General features: G+C 40.3%; 3 protein-coding genes and 1 non-coding gene across 6 annotated transcripts; 2 read left to right on the top strand and 2 right to left on the bottom strand.

The window, feature by feature from the left end:
* Positions 1 to 35: 35 nt before the first annotated feature.
* Positions 36 to 6,620, top strand: actr8 (actin related protein 8). Its single transcript, XM_058085460.1, has 13 exons — positions 36 to 283; positions 626 to 796; positions 873 to 983; positions 1,102 to 1,206; positions 1,282 to 1,455; positions 2,654 to 2,747; positions 2,824 to 2,956; positions 3,577 to 3,730; positions 3,800 to 3,895; positions 3,977 to 4,117; positions 4,212 to 4,518; positions 4,605 to 4,768; positions 5,220 to 6,620. The coding sequence occupies exons 1-13, from the start codon at positions 152 to 154 to the stop codon at positions 5,361 to 5,363; spliced, it is 1,926 nt and encodes a 641-aa protein (XP_057941443.1). The 5' UTR covers positions 36 to 151; the 3' UTR covers positions 5,364 to 6,620.
* trnai-aau (transfer RNA isoleucine (anticodon AAU)) lies at positions 395 to 468 on the top strand. The gene has a single exon. It is a non-coding gene; the product is annotated as a tRNA-Ile (tRNA).
* Positions 6,621 to 6,909: 289 nt separating the features above from the next.
* Positions 6,910 to 8,099, bottom strand: selenok (selenoprotein K). The gene is made up of 4 exons (XM_058085471.1): positions 7,863 to 8,099; positions 7,439 to 7,529; positions 7,284 to 7,361; positions 6,910 to 7,009 (listed from the first exon to the last, which is right to left on the bottom strand). Exons 1-4 carry the CDS (start codon positions 7,879 to 7,881, stop codon positions 6,910 to 6,912), a joined length of 288 nt encoding a protein of 95 aa, XP_057941454.1. The 5' UTR covers positions 7,882 to 8,099.
* A 1,055-nt stretch (positions 8,100 to 9,154) lies between these two features.
* On the bottom strand, positions 9,155 to 13,189 carry LOC131137061 (lamina-associated polypeptide 2, isoforms beta/gamma-like). Of its 3 annotated transcripts, none has more exons than XM_058084583.1 (11): positions 12,945 to 13,189; positions 11,808 to 11,950; positions 11,593 to 11,709; positions 11,488 to 11,522; positions 10,986 to 11,033; positions 10,769 to 10,912; positions 10,612 to 10,681; positions 10,454 to 10,521; positions 10,069 to 10,152; positions 9,699 to 9,751; positions 9,155 to 9,563 (listed from the first exon to the last, which is right to left on the bottom strand). In XM_058084583.1, the coding sequence occupies exons 1-11, from the start codon at positions 13,043 to 13,045 to the stop codon at positions 9,293 to 9,295; spliced, it is 1,134 nt and encodes a 377-aa protein (XP_057940566.1). In that variant the 5' UTR covers positions 13,046 to 13,189; the 3' UTR covers positions 9,155 to 9,292. The 3 variants fall into 3 exon arrangements, with proteins under 3 accessions (XP_057940566.1, XP_057940565.1, XP_057940564.1); XM_058084582.1 differs by having other exon boundaries at positions 9,156 to 9,563; positions 11,808 to 11,925; positions 12,945 to 13,186; XM_058084581.1 differs by having other exon boundaries at positions 9,156 to 9,563; positions 11,808 to 11,928; positions 12,945 to 13,185.
* Between the last annotated feature and the right edge of the window lie 2,003 nt (positions 13,190 to 15,192).

Genomic DNA, 15,192 nt, shown 5'->3' with positions numbered 1-15,192 from the left:
TTTCAATGGGGTGTGGCTTATTTTATGTCATGTGACCAAATACGGAAGTAATGTCCTCCGTCGGTGACCGACGTGCTTTGAGTGAGGCGGTTTAAATCTTTGCTTTAGATAGCTTTTTAAGGCAGCGACATCAATTTAGTCGACGCAGGTCATGACACAGGCTGAAAAGGAACAAGATAATGGAAAAGAAAAAGAAAAGGAGCGAGACAAAGAGAAAGAAAGGGAGCAGCGAGGGGTGAAAAGACCCATCGCCCCGCCGTCCATCACGGAGCCCCTCCAGGAGGTGAGTTGGCTAGCTGACTGCTCACTGCTATTTTAACCTGCAAATGACTTTTCACCGTCCACATGTTTTACTCTTGTAATTATATTCAATCTTAATGTAGGTCTGTAACACGGCCGGTTAGCTCAGTTGGTTAGAGCGTGGTGCTAATAACGCCAAGGTCGCGGGTTCGATCCCCGTACGGGCCACTTACTTTTTAATTGAGGATTCTTCGTGGTGGTAAAACAATATTATTTTGAACAGAAGTTCAATTATGAACACGTTTTTTAACTCTTGATACACACTTATAAATGTAATTACCCTATACAATAGACAGTTTTCTTTACCTTTTGTCCGTTTTCACAGCAAATACAGAGCAACTATATCATCATCATTCACCCTGGCTCAAGGACGCTCCGCATAGGCCGAGCAACAGACAACCAGCCCGTAACCATCCCGCACGTGATAGCACGCCGACATAAGCAAAGCTCACAGCCCAGATATGAAGACGCGTGGCTGCTAAGGGAAGGTCTAAACGTACGTCACTTGTAGATTTTCCATATTTGTTTGCTTTTTGACCTCATTTTCATTATCGGTTTATGCTATCTGACAGAAACCTGAGAGTAATGAGCAGAGGCAGAACGGACTGAAAATGGTAGACCAGGCCATTTGGTCCAAGAAGATGTCCAATGGCGTGAGGAGGACACCAGTGTCTGCTGAGCAGGTGTGTCATTCAATGTCATTTTATGGCATTATTTTTATGGCATTATTATATTATACTGGTTGACTGAGCATCATTATCGTGCAAGTCCAGTGTTAAGTGTCCATTCTTGTCTTCATAGGCAAGAGCATACAACTGTCAGATCCGTCCTGCAGTGTTGGACAGCAGCTCCAGAGTGAAGTGGACCAACACGGCCCACCATCCGCCGCACCTGGTGGGAGAGGAGGTCAGTATAGTGAATCTGGATGGTAAACAGGACCTCAAAAAAAAACAAAAAACTATTTCCTTTATCATCTTGCAGGCGCTGTATGTGAAGACAACAGACTGTTACAACATCCACTGGCCTATAGTGAGAGGCCAGCTCAACGTCCACGCCGGCCCTGGAGGATCACTGACGGCGGTCCTGGCCGATCTTGAGACCATTTGGAGTCATGTTATTCAGAAGCACCTGGAGATACCTCTCAAAGACTTAAAGGTACGGGACATTCCAGTCATTAACCATGTAGCCAAAAAAATGGTCTCTTAATTAGGCTTGGGGGTGCCTATTATGCATTTTCGTCCTTGTTAAAAAATGCCAAAGTTTCAGATAACGACGTTTGCGCATCAGGAAGTGAGCCCTGAAAGAGGTTTGGGATGGCTCAAAAATGCTCGGTTTCCAAAGGCGTGGTAAAACTTCCCTTTTGTGGTGTCACAGAGAGGCGGACTTCCTTATATGGTTCATAGTTAGGAAGCACTTTGGGCATGTGACCAATCACAGCTGAGTGGGCATGCCCGGAGGTTTTTTGGTAATGGTAATGGTAATGGTTTAATTTCATTTGAACATGCATCAGATTACAATTGAATGCATCCCATAATCAGTTCACATTTCCACATGTCCAAAAGGAGTAAGATTAGATTAGATTAAATTAAATTAAATTAAATTAAATTAAATTAAATTAAATTAAATTAAATTAAATTAAATTAAATTAAATTAAATTAAATTAAATTAAATTAAATTAAATTAAATTAAATTAAATTAAATTAAATTAAATTAAATTAAATTAAGGGCGGCACGGCGGACTAGTGGTTAGCGCGCAGACCTCACAGCTAGGAGGACCAGGGTTCGATTCCACCCTCGGCCATCTCTGTGTGGAGTTTGCATGTTCTCCCCGTGGGTTTTCTCCGGGTACTCCGGTTTCCTCCCACATTCCAAAAACATGCTAGGTTAATTGGTGACTCCAAATTGTCCATAGGTATGAATGTGAGTGTGAATGGTTGTTTGTCTATATGTGTCCTGTGATTGGTTGGCGACCAGTCCAGGGTGTACCCCGCCTCACGCCCGAAGACAGCTGGGATAGGCTCCAGACCCTCGTGAGGAAAAAGCAGTAGAAAATGAATGAATGATAAATTAAATTTTATTTTATTTTGTTTTATTTTATTTTATTTTTTTATTTTATTTTATTTTGATTTGATTTGATTTGATTTGATTTGATTTGATTTGATTTGATTTGATTTTGATTTTACTGAAGTACGAGGTGATATGACCATGCAATGTCATAATGGGTACCCATGGATTCCCATGGTCATTGAAAGCCCCCAAAACAGCTAAATCACAAGTTCAATATTTTGTCATAAAAGACCATCAGTTGTATTCTACTTTTCATGCCATATTAATGCTTAGTGATTATCCTCAGTATTACAGATGCATCCTCTTGGTGCCCGACATCTACAATAGGCAACATGTCAAGGAGTTGGTCTCCATGCTGCTCCTGAATATGGACTTCTCAGGTATTCCATTTATGACTGGGATCTGCTTAAAAAATCCACAGGTTTGTCTTATTTATTGTCCCGTGTCTCTGTTTAGCAATCATCGTGCATCAAGAGTCTGTGTGCGCTACATTCGGCAGCGGGTTGAGCAGCGCTTGCGTCGTTGACGTCGGAGACCAGAAGACCAGTCTCTGCTGCGTGGAAGACGGAGTTTCACATCGGAACTCCAGGTCAGCATATTGAATTTGATGGCATTGGCAAGGTTTTTAGTAAATAATTTTAGTGCTAGCTGCATGGTGGAGGAGTGGTTAGCGTGCAGGCCTTACAGCTAGGAGACCTGAGTTCAATTCCCCCCTCGGCCTTTTATGACAAGGCCTCTAACATGTAATGTCCCTCGGATGTACTCCTTCCTGATCCTATCCATCCTTGTCACTCCCAATGAGAACCTCAACATCCTCATATCTGCCTCACAGCTGGGAGACCCGAGTTCAATTCCACCCTCAGCCTCTCTGCCTTTATCTCCAAGGCCTCTAACATGTAATGTCCCTCGGATGTACTCCTTTCTAATCCTATCCATCCTGGTCACTCCCAATGAGAACCTCAACATCCTCATATCTGCCTCACAGCTGTGAGACCCGAGTTCAATTCCACCCTCAGCCTCTCTGCCTTTATCTCCAAGGCCTCTAACATGTAATGTCCCTCGGATGTACTCCTTCCTGATCCTATCCATCCTGGTCACTCCCAATGAGAACCTCAGCATCCTCATATCTGCCACCTCCAGTTCTGTGAGGATAAGCGGTAGAAAATGAATGAATTAATTTTAGCGTTTTCCCCTTATTGTACCTGACAGGTTGTCTTTGGCGTACGGGGGCTCGGACGTGACTCGCATTTTCTTCTGGCTCCTGCAGAGGGCAGGATTCCCCTACCGAGACTGTCAGCTCTCCAACAGGTTGGACTGTCAGCTGTTGCAACAGGTCAAGGAGACCCTCTGCCACTTGGACCAGGTATGTGTCGGCAAACCTTATATGATCCGAGATATTATGATATATGATATATAATATTTCTCATATTAGGATATATCTGGACTACAAGATCATGAATTCCAAACACGTTTCCCAGATGCGCCAGCTCTTCTCTATCAGGTTCGCCTCGGAGATGAGAAATTACAGGTACTTATTAACTAAGTCTATTTCTACATGTCTGAACATCCGCTTGATTAAAGTATTCCATCTTTCCTGCATGTGAAATAGGCTCCCATGGGACTTTTCTACCCAAGCACCTTTGGCATCGTGGGTCAGAAGATGACGTCACTACAGTACCGTTCCCAAGGCGACCCCGAGGACCCTCATGATGAGCTCTATTTACTGGCCACACATAGCAAACAAGACCAGGTAAAATAGCTTGGATTTTGTATTAGCTGCAAGGGAGAATACGGTATATGATTTAAAGTAGCCTAAATCCTTTGTTATTATTTTTTTCCAACAGTCTTCCAAGTCTGCCTCAGATCGAAAGGCGCTCTCAAGACCAGGAGGAGCTTTAGACGGGGACATGAGTGGCCAAGGAGGGGTTGGGGAGCTATCAGAGATGCCCAGGGGGAGTGGCAGCAGCGGCGGTGGGGCCGTGCAGGGGGAGATGGAGATCGGGGCCGCCCAAGCGGAGTGCCTGATGGGGGTCGGGGAGACGGAGGAGCCTCTGTCCACACACCTCTCCAGGAAGACGGCAATCATGAGCCAGTTTGAAGGCAAAGCGCTGGGCTTGGATAAAGCCATCCTGCACAGCATCGACTGCTGTGGTAAAGGAAGCACGCGTAGAAAGCAGGAAGTGTCAACAGAACTAGTCAAGTCAATGTAAAATGGCGTCTTGTTCTTCTGTCGACAGTGTCGGATGAAACCAAGCGAAAGATGTACAGCTCCATCCTGGTGGTGGGGGGTGGGCTCATGTTTCACGGGGCTCAGGAGTTCCTGCTTCACCGCATCATCAACAAGATGCCACCATCCTTCAGAAGGCTTGTAGACAATGTGGAAGTTATCACCAGGCCAAAGGTAAAAGTGTGGAGCCCACATTTTCTTTTTTCCATTTCTATCCCCTCCTGCTCTTGCTTGGCCGCTCCAAATTTGCAAAAAAACATCATTCATTTATTCATTTATTTTCTACCGCTTATCCTCACGAGGGTCCTATCCCAGCTGTCTGGGCAAGAGGCGGGGTACACCCTGGACTGGTGGCCAGCCAATCACAGGGCACATATAGACAAACAACCATTCACACTCACATTCATACCTATGGACAATTTGGAGTCGCCAATTAACCTAGCATGTTTTTGGAATGTGGGAGGAAACCGGAGTACCCGGAGAAAACCCACGCATGCACGGGGAGAACATGCAAACTCCACACAGAGATGGCCGAGGGTGGAATTGAACCCTGGTCTACTAGCTGCGAGGTCTGCATGCGAACCACACAACCACCGTGCCGTACTATTTATTGTCATCATTGCAGGACATGGACCCCCGTCTGATATCGTGGAAGGGCGGAGCAGTGCTGGCGTGCCTGGACACCACGCAGGAAATGTGGATCCATCAGCGGGAGTGGCAGCGGTTTGGTGTTCGGATGCTTCGTGAGCGAGCGGCTTTTGTCTGGTGAAAGCACACGTTTACAAAAGAAAAATGCACAAAACAAACATTTTCAGTTTTTTTGAAGGCAAAATAAAACATTACATCACATTGAACAGTTGATTAGATGTAAATGAGGGGATTTCTGTACATCTGCGCCATACTGATCATGTACTGTATGTCCATCAAGAATTTGGATTGGGTGTCCCATAAAAATAAACAGTGTTGTTACTTCTTCACAAAATAATCATATTTGGAAGATTTAAGTACATGTATTTACCTTTCATAAGCTTCATGCTTAGCAGTATTGTAATTGATAACAGTATTTGTTTTTATTGTAAATAACACAAATTGATTATTGGGTCATTATAGCTTGACTACACACAGCATGATTTAAAAGATACACTTCACTTCTTTATACACCTATATACTTATAATATTAGTACATTAAGTAACTAAGATATACAGGAAAATATAATTTGCAGTGGGGGTGCAACTGTGAATTTTATTTCCATATTTCAGTGGTCTTTGATGCTTATTTACCCAAATGCAGAATACCAGGTATCTGTTTGCTGTATTTCCCTAGAAATATAAGACGACATGTTAATTTTGTTGAGAAAAGTAACTCACACATGACATTTTTGAAGATTTTTATTTTCACCAAATAGTATATCATTTTTAATATCCGTCTAACATGCAGCACAAACTCCAGTAGAGGGCAGAAAACATTTGTATATGCTGCTTGTCGTCACTAGGATAGCAGGGGTAGAGGTTGGGTACACCCTGGAGTGGTTGCAGGGCACATACAGACAAATCACCATTCAGACTCACATTCATACCTAAGAACAATTTAAAGGCTCCAATTAACATAAGATGCATGTTTATGGAATGTGGGAGGAAACCGGAGTACCCGGAGAACATACAAACTCCACACAGAAATGCTCAAATGGAGATTTGAACCCAGATTTTCACGATATGTCTTCCCACTGACCGTATGGCCAACATGCAGCGACAGAAAACACTCAATATATGTAACTTATCTAGTCATACAGCTTCAGAAAAATCAAAAATGGGGCAAAATTGGGGGTTGTGAGGAGCTGCTGGATCGGCCATTCTGGTTCCTATGTGTAGGAATTCCCGGAAAGGCGTCAGGAAACTGCTGAAGACAGTGGCAGCTGGAGAAGGAGGGGCTTCAGCGCTGTGACTCAGTCGCTGGCCCCCACGCCTACACATTTAATAGTGTAGGCGTTTACCTGCAGGAAAACAGGCATTATAAAAACAAGATTATTCATTCTATTAATAAATATTACAACCCAATGATAGCCATTAAAAAGGCAATAATGTGCTGTACTGATTTATTAATGCAGTGGTTCGCAACAGAAATGTTTTTACTGTAAAATATATATATTATTGTGGTAACAATATGCAGTTTTCTAAGCTTTTACTGCATCACATTATTATCTCTATCTTAAAATACCAATTAAAAAATATGATTTCTTACTTTTTAAACAATTTTTGTACTGGATCTCATTAGATGTGCAGGTTTACTGAATGTTAGGTGAGTGTGTGTTGCAGCCTCACCTTCCTCATCCTCCTCCGCCCATTGGTGGAGGACTGGGACCTCCGCCAAAGTTGATTCTTCCCATTCTCCTTCGACCACCAGGGGGACCCGGAGGACTGTGACAAAGAATGACCAAACCGGACAATGTGATGACCGCAGAACAGAAAATATGGTTAAAAAGCCAACAACAAGAGAAGAATGAAAATACAGTATGTTGCCAAATGCCTACTTTCTGTGGGTGAGTACATCATTTATTGTTAACAGTCTACTCTTAAGAGTAGCTAACTTCCTTTTACACTTAGATTCGGTTAAATTGCTTCAGACAGGAAACCTTGATTCTCAGCTAATGTCTAAAGTATATTATTCTAAAATAAAAGTAATTGTGCTTACCCTCTGCCATCAGAAAAGCGTGACATGTCACGGTTATTGCCATGCTTTGTCAGGTCCGGGTGAATTATTGTTTTAAAACTGGAAAGGGAGAAAAAGGGTAGTATTACAAACACGTAGTTTCTTACAATGGGTCAACAATACCAATATTCACTTACAACAGGCCTAAAAACTCCACTGCTCCCCAAAACAGGTCAACCAGTAGGGACAGTCTCCATGGCGACTGGCTCCTGCTGTCCAGAACCTGGCCTGTTGTACACATACAACAAAGATACGTCAATAATCAACAAATACATAACCTTATAATCAAGCATCGATCGTAAGACAATCATCGATCAACGTAAAACATGGAACATATATGTTAACAAATACATTGATGTTATATTGGTTGTTTGTTGAGCATTCAACAAGAACATGATAGCTAACTAACTAGCTAGCTAGCTACAAACACTAACTCCATACTCGCGTCACATTTCATAAGACTAACTGTAAAACACTCAAATAAATACTCTAAAGCAACCTCGGTTGACGGAACGTGGAAACAAGATTAACACACTTAAAAAGCATTAGAAAATAACTCACCATTAGACAAGTACACCATCTTTAGGAAGTCGCGACTGTTTACCGGTGACGTTGCACTTCCGGGTTTGTTGACGACAGCATTAAAATACGATATCAAAATAGATATTGAATTAAATGTCAAAAGTCATCATAAACAGTAATAGTCGTTCACGTCATTAACACGACAAGCCTTGTACGACAAATAAATGTTTTCCGTTATTTTCTTCAATCTAACATAAGATTGAAGTCAGTTTGAGCCAAAATGGACGTCTCGGAATTAGGTAGTATACCACACACACGTGATTTCTCCCAGCCAATTAGTGACAAGGATGAAAACGCTAATATTATAGTTGGAAAAAAGAAGAAAATCTGCATTAAACTGCTAGTCCTAAAATTAGGACAAACAGCATTTTTTAGAAAAATATACAGTAGTGTTATAACATTATGTGTAAAAAAAGATATTTGAACTTAGACAACATTTTACTTTAAATAACTTTTAATATTCACAAAAATCGTTAGTCATATTTTACATTTAGGATGTTACTAAATACATTTACGTAATTTCATTCACATCTGCAGGCAATTTTACCTACAATTTCAAATAATTCAAACAATATACAATATATTAATTTTGTTGATAAATGTCGATGTTACTACATTACACAGAAGGCTTTTCGCGCGAAGCGAACCGCGCGAACCGGAAGTAAACAAGTTGTTGCTGAAGCTATGAGTAACTTGGCGATTTTTTCGTTAGATCTGGCGACATTCCAACCCCACTTGATGACATTTTTTCCAAAATAACTACCCTTGTGCTTTTTTGGTGCCTTTTGACTTCATACAGTAAGTACAAAAACGTGTCTTTTTTCATGTTTGTCAATTTAAAACAGCGTTCAGTTACTTCATATTGTTCCTTGAGTGTACAATGTTTGTTAGCTAGCCAAACCGTCACTGTAACTACTAACAATTTCTTGTATTGATACCCAAAAAAGGTGTCCAAAAGAATGTTAAAACGTATTCTACAACAGATTGTACCATATAGCCACCAGAGCCGGAGCTGCACCGCACAGAGCTAGTGTGAGCCTACAACAGGGATTTGAATCTTGTGGAATGCTCATGGCGGCCATTAATTAATTCAGTTTGAACCCAGCTGGGAATGGTTTCTTAATTAAGTTGTGTCTGCTTTTGCTGGCCTTTGTCTAACCAATTCAGTATAGACACTTTTGTTTAGGATTGGTTGAACTCTGCTGCAGTAACTGGTTTAAATGATTACAATAGTCACAATAGCAAAGTATCTTTATTGAAAAAGTTTTTTTAAAAAAAGACAAAAATACACAAGCAATATAACTGGACTTAAAAATACTTTCACCAAATACATAAACCTAAAAAATAGAATTGTGCTATATACCCCACAATATAGTGTAAGTATGCTCAGAAGTGTAAAGACAAACCATTTAGTCCTGTCCCGAGACTGCTGATGCCCCCTCGCTACCAAAGTTTAGCATCAATTTATATATCCGTGCCAAGGTTGGAGTCAGAGGCCCGTCATCAACAATAAAAAGCAGCACGGCGATGAAGATAAACACCGCAAATTGGATCTGCATGGGTACCAAGCGGCGTTGCACTTCCCTTCTCTCCTGAGTGGTGGGGCTGACTGGGGTTTGAGGGTAGGTGAACCGGATGGGCCTCCTTGCTGCACCCTTGATGGGCCGACGACAGGTGGCGCTGCCACAAGTGGAAAAAAAAAAAAAACAAGCGTTCTAAAGCCATAAGTACCATTCTATGACATTTAATGCCCGTTTTATGATGGTCACAGTTTACTTGATGAAGGCTGGACTATTAAATTGTGTTGTCACTCACTTGATCACTATGGGTGTGGTCTTAATGTCCTTGAAAGCATCGTTGACTGGGTCCTGTGGAAGCACACGCAAATGAATCGCCGTCAAAGATGTTGAATGAAAAGCAGCACAGACTAGCTTAATTAATTAACATAATTAATTCAATATAACAGGCTACACGGTGGACGAGTGGTTGGCGCGCAGACCAGGGTTCAATTCCACCCTCGGCCATCTCTGTGTGGAGTATGCATGTTCTCCCCGTGCATGCGTGGGTTTTCTCCGGGTACTCCGGTTTTCTCCCACATTCCAAAAACATGCTAGGTTAATTAGCGACTCCAAATTGCGGTAGAAAATGAATGAATTCAATATAACTCCCCATTAAAAGTTAGTACCTTTTCTTTCCTTTTATAAGGGGACACCATTGGAGTGTAGTATTGGGACCGCCTCCTCTCATCCATCGCTGACATCGTGTCCGACTAAAACACGTAAAGACACACAGACACTAAATGTTAAACTAAAAATGCAAAAGTGACTTTTAAAATTTTGTTAAAATTGAAAAGTGTCCATTTTTCTTCAGCAAAAAAGCCTAACCAGTTATTAAGTTGATGTTAAAATGAAAGCGTAATGTTGCATAGCTAAGCTACATTACTAACCTTTGTGTCCAGCATCAAGGCTATATTCTACTCGCATACAGAATACTTTTTGTGTATTTAAAAACAGCTGAAAACTACTACAGTACATGGCACTTTTTAAAATAATAAATCTATATCCACTAACGCTATTGGCTGGAGACCGATGCTCATGAACTTCACTCTCATTCACATCAGACTTCCGACTCTCCATCTGTTTAGGGGGTAAAAAAAGAAAAACATGAAAATAAAATGGACGACTATACGCCAATCGAGCAATGTGAAAAGTTGAGGCGTAACTTCCCTCTTCAACCATTTGAATGATGCTGAACTTCCTGCTTGGTAAGGTAGAAGTCTGGATGGATTCAGCCACAACCTGACAGATTAGGTATTACTATTATTTGAACCAATGAGCAGAAACGTCAACATTGAAAGCAACAAGGTCGAGTAAAGCCATAATTGCCTTTGTTTCTAATCCGGAGCGTTGATGTGAAGTTGATGCTGCGTTCATTCCATTGGCAGTGGGAACACTTGGCATTGAGGATTTGGTAACCTTCCCCACAGACTGCTTAGCTTCAGAATGCCGGGAGACATAAGTTACAGGACACTACAGGGAAAAAAGGACTAAATGACCAACTGTGATTAAAAAAAAAAGTATAAGTTAATTTAAGTTTAATTACCAGTTTTGATGAAGGCAAAAAGCATTGTGGGTAACCATAACGTCCATTCTGTGGTAGAAAGTACACAAAAATACAAATATTAATATAAACCTATTTGCTTCCTGTTAGGCTGAAGTCGTCAATCAAAATGCATTTTATATTGAATACAGAGCAATGATTCCATCAATGAAACAATGTTTTTTTTATTGGACGGTGACAATTTGCCAGTTTTCTATTGGCCTAAGGAGCAGTTATTACAGAGCCCTATGAATTCTGCCTAGCAACAACATCAAGCAATCTACATTAAAGCAACTGCTATACTGTAAGTGACATAATATTTATTTTTTTTAAATTTTACTATTGAAAAAATACTAATAAAAAATACTATTTTTTTACTAGTATTACTGTAATTGTTATACAACAATATATAATATTTTTTATTTTACATTGATGTTTTTTTCATTATTGAATTTTATAGTGCAAATACTCCTGTCCATTTTGTGTCTGTCAAACTTGTTCTCACCTGGCTGCTTTCTTGTTCTTCTGGTCCATTGCAACCTTCAGATAATATAAAAAAAATGTTGCCTTTTACTACAACAGGAAACATGACGTGGTCATACTGTAGTACCTGCTTCATTGTCCTCCTCACTGTCAGAACACAGCAGAATTATCTCGGTCTTGGAGGGCTCCTGTCTGCCAGCCTGGAGCCTCCTGAGCTTCCTCTCATACAAGGACCTGGTGGTGCCTACAGCATAAACACATTACTTCTCATTTATGTTAAAAAAAACAACTTTAAGATAAAGTAAGTTAAAATTCAATTGAATGTGTGTTTTCCAAACATACCCACTATGGGCCCGGCTTTGACGCCATGCACAAGTAATGCAGCTTTAAGGTCGTCATCGGTCAGCGTGCTCGGATCTGGTTTATCTTCATCTTCTGGGTTCTCTTCCTCCTGTTCCTCCTCCTCCAGCAAATCAAAATAAATGCTGTAATTTTACAGTTCATGTTCAAGGCAAACCAAGCATCCTTGTATGCACTATTTTTTTTATTTCTATTTTCATTACAAAAAGGTGAGTGCAGTTTAGGTCACATTTTCTTGCTTTTGAAATCGGATAGCTGAAGTTGTAGCCATGTCAACATAACCCTCCCTCCAAAAACTATTTGAAATAGTAATCATATTTATCATTATCTACTAACAAGTGTGAATGAGAAAATTATATTTCCTAAGATAGATAAAGTCCTTAAAATCCGCCTGGGAGATTATTACTACCTAACAAGTCAATCATCTCAATGCTTTTACTGTAATTACAACATTTAATATAGTTTTGCACTTTAATACTGACATTTTTTTATGAAAAGCAGCACTGTAACACTATTGCATCGCTACTGGGTAGTGGTGTGTCGGTCATGAACGAACGGATCAAAAGAACTAGTTTTTTTTTGTGAACGGAATGTACGAGGTCACCTCCCCGAAAATACCCGTTCAGTCGCAAATACTTTTTTTGATTGGCTGGAGAGTCAGTTCACCGTTCCTTTTGCAGGGCGGGACTATCTGCTTTGCGTCCATTCCATTCACAAAAAAGAACGAGTTCTTTTAACCCGTTCGTTCATGACCGGCACACCACTAGTCATCACGTGTTGTTGCGCTGTTGAGTCGGAACGAACGTGAACGAACCGGGTCTATGTACAGGGGGGAGATCACAGGCTAACGACTAATTGACCGAAATGAACGGATCTTTTTACTGAAAGCCAAACATGCCAAGTTTGTTTCGGTATCAACCTGGGCATGCGCAGTAACATGGCATAGTCCATTGCCTGAGGAGGGAGGAGTAGTAGTAGTTTTTATTTTTTAGCCAAGTGACTAATAGAAAAACGCCCTCTGCCAACGTCATGTACAGTACACAAAGTCAAATTAATGCAAATTAAAGTTAAATACATCGTATCAATCCTCGTTACTATGAATGAATTAATTAAATTCACCGTCTCATCTTGTGCATCGTCCTCTTGGTCCTCCTCGCTGGAGAAAGCAGCAATTGTCTTATGGCAGAAGCGTTTCTTGTACAAGTCCACCATGTCGTCATTCACCTCATTTGAAGCCCAAGAATGGTGAGCAGGCTCCCCCCTAAGGACCGGCATGTCAAATAAAAGAAGTCATGTGGAGGAAGGTCCACTATAAAGTCAGCTTGGCTGCGCTGCAGCTGGGATTGATGACTTGATTGATAGCTGGCTGGAAAATGACATGGCGGCCATCTTTAGCTTTATCTCGATCATTAATGGCGTTTGCAAAAACCCAATTTAATGAAGGGGTCAGAGATTAAAATGGAACAATTTATTAAAAATCAATTAAATGTATGTATCCTTCATAAAATACTACAATTAATGTATTTGGCATGAAACAATAAGTATTTTAGTCAATGTTTTTAGCAAATGTGTGTAAAAACCATAGGCACCACATCCAAATTAATGTATTGTAGTTTATTTTAAAACAGAAGTATGAAAACTAAGTGAATAATTGAAACTACTGTAGTGGCAGAATATATACACAAATGAAGTTTAAACAGAAATTGTATATTTTTTTATTTATTTATACACCCAAATACGGGTTATTTGTCTTCATCTAAACCAAAATAAGACGTGTGAACATAAAATTATCATTCGCAAAACGTTTTTTTAAGCTTTTGAAGACATGCTGCAACTTTTTACAGATAATTAAATCAAGCAAAGAGCAACTGTTATTAAAAAAACACACACAAAAAAAACAGTAAACAGACAGTGATGTCCAGTAAGAATAGAAGCTAGCATGGGTTAGCTTAGTTTAGCACGCTAAGTGGTTGTGTGTTTACAAAGCGTGAATAGAAGCTAGCACGGTTTAGCTTAGTTTAGCACGCTAAGTGGTTGTGTGTTTGTAGTTTTTTGTACAAGACTCAGCTGAATTTAAATTTGATATAGTTTTATATCGTAATATTGTGATACATATGTATTGTGATACATATCGCCCAACCGTAGTACTTAGGCATCCATCCGTAATGAAGTATAGTGTCCACATGCAGTTTACTTTACTGCTTGTCTTCCTCATGGTTCTCAGTGACTTTCTTTTCTTGCTCGTCATGTTTGAGTAAGTCCGCGTCCAAGAGTGGATTCCCAATAGCGCCGCCTTCTCCATTAGCCGAGGCTTTCTTTTTGCTCTGCCCTTTGACCTTGGGGTTCTTCCTGGCCAGCGCAACGTGTCCGTAGTTGTTGTACACGCTCATCACTTTGATGACCGTTCGACTGGACACGTCGCACAACTTGGCCGTGTCCCGCACCGACAAGCCCCCCAGCTGGGCGCCCACTATTTGGCCTCGCTGAAAGTCCGTCAGCTCGCTCATGTCTCCCTCTTCCTCTGCTGCCGGAGTGTCGAGACGATCCAGCTGTCAATCAAATCTCGAGAAACCTCCCCTTGAAGTGAAGATCAGGATAGATTGTTGATGTCTGGATGTGAGACGCAGAAAAGAGCAGGTTTCTATATTAAGATTAATATTTTTTGGACATTTATACAACTGTGTGATCATTTAAAAATGAGTTGAGGCACATCTAGAGCTTAAACTTAACCTTTAATCAGGTTTTTTTGTCTCTACATGTCAATATTAACATTGGTTAATTTCTTTTTACACTTGTATGACAATTAAGAATATTAAAAATAATTTGAGGCACATCTAGAAAGTGTAAATATATATAAATAATATTATGTGGAAATCTTCCATAATAATTAAACTACTAGAGCAAAACTAGAAAAAAAACTAACATATTTTGGCCTATAATTGATACATAAAAATATGAATTATGTGGAAATCTTCCATAATAATTAAACTACTAAGGCAAAACTAGAAACATATTTTGGCCTACAATTGATACATAAAAATATGAAATATCCACCGTAGGGCTCTCAATTTAACTGGGAAATCATCACAATATGGTAATTTCTTACCAAAATAATCAATTTTGCAAGGATGGCCAGCTAGTTACTGTGCACTAATAAATGATATTCTTACCAACATGTTTATTTAATACTTTACATTCCTTATGACGTTTAACATGGACTTTTATATTTATATTTAATGCTGATCTGAAGCTAAACCAAAGCCAAGTCCTTCTGCACGCCTCTTAAACACCAAAATCAAATATTACCCCGAAGGCGGCCAGTTAAAACCCATTCGGCATTGTATAGTTAATCCCTGATTAAGATACT

The sequence above is a fragment of the Doryrhamphus excisus genome, chromosome 10, assembly GCF_030265055.1.
Source record: "Doryrhamphus excisus isolate RoL2022-K1 chromosome 10, RoL_Dexc_1.0, whole genome shotgun sequence".
Lineage (NCBI taxonomy): Eukaryota > Metazoa > Chordata > Actinopteri > Syngnathiformes > Syngnathidae > Doryrhamphus > Doryrhamphus excisus.
Note: the sequence above shows the minus strand (reverse complement) of the source record. Positions and strands in the feature narration are given on the sequence as shown.

Coding starts and splice junctions, on each gene's coding strand:
- actr8 (XM_058085460.1), top strand. CDS start 152: ATGACACAGGCTGAAAAGGAACAAGATAATGGAAAAGAAAAAGAAAAG. Junction 1,456..2,653: donor TACCTCTCAAAGACTTAAAG/GTACGGGACATT, acceptor GATTATCCTCAG/TATTACAGATGCATCCTCTT. Junction 2,748..2,823: donor CCTGAATATGGACTTCTCAG/GTATTCCATTTA, acceptor GTCTCTGTTTAG/CAATCATCGTGCATCAAGAG.
- LOC131137061 (XM_058084581.1), bottom strand. CDS start 13,100: ATGCCGGTCCTTAGGGGGGAGCCTGCTCACCATTCTTGGGCTTCAAAT. Junction 11,929..12,944: donor ACGATGCACAAGATGAGACG/GTGAATTTAATT, acceptor GATTTGCTGGAG/GAGGAGGAACAGGAGGAAGA. Junction 10,682..10,768: donor GCTCCGGATTAGAAACAAAG/GCAATTATGGCT, acceptor CTAATCTGTCAG/GTTGTGGCTGAATCCATCCA.